At 38.9% G+C, this 7,500-nt stretch overlaps 2 protein-coding genes across 2 annotated transcripts in view; both read right to left on the reverse strand.

Annotated features, from left to right (window-relative positions):
* LOC137969716 (sodium-coupled monocarboxylate transporter 2-like) overlaps positions 1-1,113 on the reverse strand; it is a 14,907-nt gene extending 13,794 nt beyond the window's left edge. The window contains exon 1 of the mRNA XM_068816054.1: positions 347-1,113. Within this exon, the coding sequence (XP_068672155.1) occupies positions 347-676 (330 nt within the window). The 5' untranslated portion in view covers positions 677-1,113. The remainder of the gene's footprint in view (positions 1-346) is intronic.
* Positions 1,114-5,387: 4,274 nt separating this feature from the next.
* LOC137969866 (sodium-coupled monocarboxylate transporter 1-like) overlaps positions 5,388-7,500 on the reverse strand; it is a 20,469-nt gene continuing 18,356 nt past the window's right edge. The window contains exon 16 of the mRNA XM_068816255.1: positions 5,388-7,219. Within this exon, the coding sequence (XP_068672356.1) occupies positions 7,109-7,219 (111 nt within the window). The 3' untranslated portion in view covers positions 5,388-7,108. The remainder of the gene's footprint in view (positions 7,220-7,500) is intronic.

The raw sequence follows: 7,500 nt of genomic DNA on the forward strand, positions 1-7,500 counted from the left end.
GGGAAGCTATAGCATGAACTCATGACACCGAGAATTTCTTGTGCATGCAGCATAAGTTACTTCGGAAGATGAAGCCTTCACCTTCCTTACCACCATCCCACTCATTCTCCACACGTTTTCCCGGAAGGCGCGGGATTCAGGTCACGAGTCGCGCTCATGAAATATTTATGATGTAATGCCTTTCGTGGTATTCTGCAGACTCGAAAATTTTTCCCTTCCTTTAAATAAAGATTTCTCAATAATGGCTTTTCAAACATCGGTCGTTTCTAGCAATGGCATATCGATGATTGTTGACCTGTAAATTGGCTGAAACTAAACACAAAACCTTTAACTCAAACAAACTTACCTCGTTGACGGAGGTAACCTTCAGTCGATGGAACATTGGAATAAAAAGAACATGTACGGTTCCGGCCACGATCCAATATGATATAAGCGCTAAAATAATGTACTGCAGGCCATAGGAAAAAACTTCGGCTGTGGTGCCAAGTAAAACGACCGACGAAAAATAACTTGCCACTAGTGATAAAGAAATGAGCCAACTTCGGAGGTTCTTGTTTGCGAGAAGAAATTCGTTTGTTGTTCTCTGTTTCCCTCCTCGCAATGCAAAGTATAAACCAACGGTGATAGGAATAAGAAGAGCCAGCGTAAAAACTGCAATGTCTTCAGCGAATTTCATGGCTGTAACAGTGTTTAGATGCGAAGAAAAAGTTTCTTGTTTCCGAAGGCGAATTGACGTCCAACACCGAATGGTTGACCTTAGTTGCTTCAAGCCTGAATGCAATAACGTCTAATGAAGTGCGATGCTGACAAATCGTACAGAAATAGCAGGAAAAGCCTGACGGATGTTTGATTTTCCTTAGTGACAAAGTGCACATTTACGGTTGGCTCACATGCCCAACAAAAATACACCAGAAAATCTAGTGTGCGACCCGCAGCGGGGAACAACAAATATCAAAATAAAGAACAATAGCGTCTTAAATCTGTCAACACTTATCTCATGTGGCCGAAGTCTGATCTTCTGTTTTTCTAAATTTCTCTCTGACCTTTATAGGAAAACAATAGATTACGTTATCTGCCAAATTGGTTGTAAGTTTGCTTTCGACATTCTCTTGGCTTTTGGCCAGCATTGAGGCTTTTTATACTTGTGCACGCCTGGCCGGAAATATGTCATGTTAAACACACCCGGATCAGACAAATGCGCGGCGGGAAACATTTCCGATGAGAGAACAATTGAACGATCTACAATTTAAAGGTCATCTTGAAACTACAAACTGATTAATTCAAATCTCAAAATGTTTCCTTAGTTTTCTGAAAATCACGAGCTAAACAACCTTTTATTAAAACTGTTTTCACTTTCTGGAATGCCAATGACATAATGTTTTGTGGTTTGATAGAAGAAGGTGTCATTTCCGCTGAGCTAGGCGAGTTTATATTGGGAACTCAGTGACAAATACGAAAGTCACGGATTTGCAGATCAGGTAGGCTGAAGCTCGGCCTTAATCTTGTTCTGTGTATGAACTCTCTTCAGGCAAACACCCTATATTTTTATTCTCGATGGTTTGAATTGTAATATTCAATTCAAAAAATGAAATTGCCTCATGGAGAAGGTATGCCGTGCCGGATTTCATGTGTGAAAAAGCATTGAACCTTGGTCGAATATCAAATCTTGACACATTTTCGTTGTACCTACTTGAATAAAATACAGGGGCAACCCAACGATAATCTTCAGTAAAATATGTGTTCGAGAGAGTCAATTTTTTCTAAGAAATTCGGTTCTGTTGTTCGCTAGGAAGTTCTTAGAAGGCACGTTCAGGTAGCAATTTCTGAAATGAAGACATCGTTCCCTAAAATTCTCGGACACTTCAATTTTCAGCTAAGATATCCGAACAGATCAAATTCTTCTAGGTGATAAAAACATCTCTTTAGACAGTCTATACATTTAATTACAAGTAGCCTAGAAATGTCGTCTCTCAAAGTTTTTGGCTTAATTTGCCCGTTGGGTGCCCTCGAAAATAATCCGCAGTCATCATAAAGATTGTGGCCTTCCTGAGGTAATTGAGCTGAATGTCCCAGTGCATGCCTACCAGACTTAAGATTTCCGTAAGAACGCAATCAATTTTTACCATCTAACGGGCTTTTGCATGTTTTTACTGCCTACACTGATTCGGCCGTGAAATTAGCACACCCATGCAATTGCATATCATAAGACAATAAGATGAGAAATCGGTTTCACTGGAAATGAGCTGTTATTGTAAATTTTCTTAATTCGCTGCCTAATACGATGAAATAATAATATTGATAATAATAATTGTAAGAAGTTATATACCTATATAATTATATGATTCTGTTTACTTAATTGTCTGCCTGGAAGTTTCTTTATTTTTCTTTCAGTGGTCAAGTAAATGTGTGGGTCCCTAAACGCTTCCTAATTTTTCATTCGTGGATGGGAACGGAAGATTAGATTAAGGTTATTTGGTTTTTGACCATTTAGCTAAGAAGTTTATGATGCAACAAAATGGAAACCGTGAACATGTTCATGAGAGTTCTGAAATGGTTTGAACTGACAAAGATCGAAAGTTCCTCTGGTAGTCAGACCCAACAAACTGATTGACAGGGCATTTTCACACCCGGGATTCGCATTACAACACCACTGCGAATGACGTTCCTTGGCCGTTTTTGAGGGCGATGTGCTCTTCAGACGTTTAAGGTAACAAAAGCAACAACTCAGACTTTCTTTCTGACCCTTGCTCCATTGCGCTTAGAAACCGGCAATTCGAGTAACTTCGGATTGGCGTCATATCCTGTAGGTGAGGTTTTCTTCGTTTAATTCAGTTTAAGAAAGCCGCGCGAAACTCAACCATCGCCAATTTTTTTTTTCTCAGAAAGTATTTAAAGTTAGGGGAAAAGCGATACATCAGTTTAAAGCTAAGAAAATAAGTTTTCCAAAAACATATAACTTCTTTACAGAGAACTAAAACATTTTACCAAAAGAAAATTTAAAACAGGAAAAAAAAAAAAGAAAAAGAAAACCACAAAAATCAGTTTTCCACAAGAATTTGGTCATTTTAACGTTGATTACGAATTTTAGAATACAAAATAAAAATCTTCCTCATTTTATCTGCTTTCTTGGACGTAACTTTGACGGAAAACTGATCAGACACGAATATTCGGTTCTTTTTTCGGTAATCCGATTAGCGATAATGTGTAATATGATAATTCGATAATAAGTGTCAAATTTGCGACCTGTTGCTAATGGCAACGAAACAGCTCACATTACGAATAATTAAACTCTGCTGACCAAAAACCCTCGGGGAGGAAGGGAGAACACCCACATAAAAAAGGACGGGGCTTCTTGTCGTACCTTTTAGGGGTTAAAAAGGCGGTTTTGGTACCTCTTAGGGTGTTCAGCGGGAGCTTTAGCGGTATCTTTTTAATAGGGTATTGAGCCGAAAAATTATGACAGGAGACATTTGACAATTAACTACTTTTTAATTTTGTCTAATTAAAAACCATAATTTGGTACCTTTAAGGGGTGAAAAAATTTCATGCCACGCCTACAAGACAGGTTCTTGGTACCTCTTAGGGGTTCTTTTCAAAATTTCCGACGAGTACCCCCGTCCTTCTTATATAGGAGTCTTTCACCCCCCCCCCCCCCCCCGGGAAAAACCCCCACAAATTACCAATTTTAAGACGGAAAATTTATCCCAAAGGATAAAACATTTTGCTGGACATGTAATCAGGGTAAATATGTAAGATTTGGAGTGAAAACAAGCGAATATTTTGAGGGAACATACTATTCTGTGCGATGAGAAGGACATATATCTACACGAGCAAATTTTATGCAAATTTACAGTACAGTAGATCATGTGATCTCTTGACAGTTACGAAAATAATCTTACCTTTTCAGCGATGTCAAGGCTTGAAATTCCATCCAATGAACCAAAATCCTTTTATTTATCCTTTCCGATACCTGTAGTGTTATTTTTTGGCTGAAAAACTTTAGTAAAACCGCTCTGGGATCGTCTAAAAATTTCGCCTTCGCTCGTCTTCAAATTGCCTGAAGTAGACTTCCGGTCATGTAGACGTAATGAAAGCTACAAAGCTGACATTTTCAGGGAAACTGGGGCCATATCTCCCCAGAAAACACGCCAATTTTCACAGCGATCGATGGAAATGGAGGCGTTCCAGCTACTAATCCTACAAAAAGGATTCCTGCAGGAATCATTTTCTCGGCCAACTAGGAAAAAAGAGTTTTAAGAACCTTTGCGGGAAACAAAACTTGCTGTCATGTACATTCATTACGTGGCTTCTTTTTTCAAGCGGAAATGACCGGGTGATACCCTTGCAGGGCAAAGTTCTCCAAATACATTTTATATTAGTTTCAGTATACGTGACCACATACACTCCTTGATTCCCTGCTAACAGAGATGTCTCTTTTTTGCGTTCGCTGGGCTGACGAGTGGGGAAGAGAGACCTCTGCCTTGGGTCGAATCCAATGCAACCGCCGTCCGTAAACTTGGACGCCACTGTTCAAACGGCATGCCCCATGATATGTTTGGTGACTGTGACTTGAGCCTACTGTGTCTTGTGCATTCCTTTACAGCTATTCCGCTGTTGTTAAGTGAACCCACACAACACGAAGCATCACGTGATGATTGGGTCGCTAAGTAACCGCCCGTACCCGTCAGCCCAGCGAACGCAAAAAAACAAAAAGCCCGGTATGTGGAAAGAAGCTTCTAAAATTCACTAAACCGCCAGCTGCGCAGGTTTCAAATTAACGAAAAATAGAATGACACTTGGCGAACAAACAAACAAAAAAACGTATGTATTTGTTTATCTATGCCTTAATGTGCAACAACGGTGGCCCCCTAGGGACATGCTGCAAATTAAATAGTTGCTGCAAATAAAATAAAGTTGCTGCAAATTCAAAATAGTTGCTGCAAATTTACAAAACGAGTTTCTGCAAAGTAAAAGAATGTTCCTGCAAACTGAATTAAAACATAAGTATGCGCGCGCACTGATGGAAAGGCAGGTACAAAGCACAGTGACAGGTCATTGCTGTAACAATTCAGAAATTATCCTAAATATCCATTAAAGCTAACCTTAGGCCTAATGTTAGCATTTGTAAACAGTTAGGGTCAAGGTTTCTGTATTGGTAAAACAATGATCTCTGACTTGTGACCTGTGTTCTGTACTTGCCCTTCCTTCATTGCGCGCGCATACTTTTGATGTTTTAATTTGCCACTGTATGCAACGAAAGGGTCGAACTCCATCATGACATTGCACTTGTCATTGCTTGAATAATTAGTGAATTTATGACGCGAATTTGAAGCAACCTTCGAATGTGCAGCTCGTTATGAGTGGTTATAAAACAAGCAAACCTCAGGTGAACGGATAGTTCTCCTTTTTATTTTCAACCGCTAAACAAAACCTCTGTGCAATTATAACTAATCTTGTGCCATGAAATCTATGTAAATCTTAAATTTACAAAACTCAGTCTAAGATTAAAGGGCCAGTATATTTAACACACGTATAATGATAAATCAACGAAAGGCGTCCATCTGGGCAGGTACTAAACACAGGTCAGAGGTCACAATTCACAGGTCATTGTTTACTAATAGAGAAACAGCCCTAACCGTTTACCAATGCTAACATTAGGCCTAAAAACCTTTTGTTTAGGCCAAATTAGGCCCATGGTTAACTTTAATGAATAGGATTCTTTCTTTACTGGTAAACATTGACCTGTGACTTGTGACCTTTGACCTGTGTTTTGTACGCGTCTATCTCGTCACAAAATCGTCCTTAACGAATTAATATGTTACAAACCCAAAAGAACTACTTAAATCTGACAAACATATATACCGGTGGCTTTATCGATGTTTCAAAAGAGCGCTCACAAACTCCTCATTGAAATGTAACTGCTTGGCTGATACTAAAACTTGCCACAAATTTTCTTGGATTGACATTAAAAAACATAGTGTGGAACATTGCACCTCAGCGGCCCTACAACGACTTATCATGAGGACGCTAATCGATCTTTGTATACAAAAGGAAAGCTCACGCAAACCTTACAGTTGGAGAGGTGTAGAGTATGCAGCCCGTATCAACACAAAACACTTAGAATACGTCCCTAGTTTTATCACTTGTTAGTACACCAAGTGCGCACCCCTTCATCGAATTGACCTTTAAGCATTGAATTAACCATTGGACTCCCAGAGGTGATCTGTACTTAAATTCTCCTCGTAATTTCAATGAACTGTCCGTAAGAAAGGTAATCAATCGGTCAGACCTGTACAGGTATTGAGAATGAAGAATGTTATTAGCTAAATAGGGGTGATTTTGATATAACACCATATTCTCATGACTACCCAACAAAGAAATACATGGTACTAGTTAGGAGAATGAACTTTTCGATCGTGGGAATGAGAGAGCTAAAAGCAAGATAAACATGCATAATATGACATCACAACATTACAATAACCACTCAAAAGCTGTAGAAGAACATAAAAGAAATACATTGAAGACAACGAAGAGCATGGACAGACAAAAAAAAAAAACAGGACATTTTTCTCCCAAGTTGATTCCAAGTCACTTAGGAATAATGACTATTTATGCTCAAAATCATATATCTTTTGGCGTAGCGATTATTTTATCGTTAGAGGAATTCCATATTCACATTTCCTGGTTCAAATTTAAGTATCAAAAGAGTAACCCCGCTTGCAGTAAAATGGTGGTATATTGTTATATCCCGGCACAATATTTACAAGAGCCCATGACTGGAAGCGTAAAACTTGCATATATCCCTTATGGTCATCGTTTTATCAAATCATCTATCTATAAACCAGCTTCTCCCTTCTAGAGACCGCAAAGTGACATCACCCGGCTTATATTAACCAATCAGTGTTCGTTGTCTCTCATTACGTTGCAGGTGTTTAAGTTTATTTCTGAATTTACGCGGAAGTACAAATCTCAAAAAGGAACTGGTGCGAGAAATCGATCAGTGAAACTAGGAGTAGAAGTCGTTTGCTCGCTGTCATAGGCTCATGTATTTTGAAAACTATGAGGACTTTTTTTTGTTGCATACAAAAAAAAAAAAACTACGATGACTTCACATTTTCGTGTCATTGTCCAACAGTTTGTCTGTATACATTTCTCCCGCCTCTTTCTTTTCTTCGTTGTTAGTCACAGGCGGGGCTTCATCCCAATTGATTTTGATCTCCTGAAAGGAAAAATTATTCTAATTAACAGTGCATTCACCTACAATACTCGTCACATTTGTTGTAACACCCATCCCCGTTTGCCCCCTACTCCAATGTTGATTTTCACAACTACTAACAGTCGCCCGAAAATTTTTTGCACAACATTGAATTGGGGGGAGGGGGATATGGTAGAAGCTACGATCTTGTAACACGATGATTCTGGACCATTCACTAGTGTTCCAACTAAATATGTCTAGTATTGTAGGAAAAAGCAAATAATTGTTTAGTATCTACCACATAA

The sequence above is a fragment of the Montipora foliosa genome, chromosome 9 (assembly GCF_036669935.1).
Source record: "Montipora foliosa isolate CH-2021 chromosome 9, ASM3666993v2, whole genome shotgun sequence".
NCBI classification, from domain to species: domain Eukaryota; kingdom Metazoa; phylum Cnidaria; class Anthozoa; order Scleractinia; family Acroporidae; genus Montipora; species Montipora foliosa.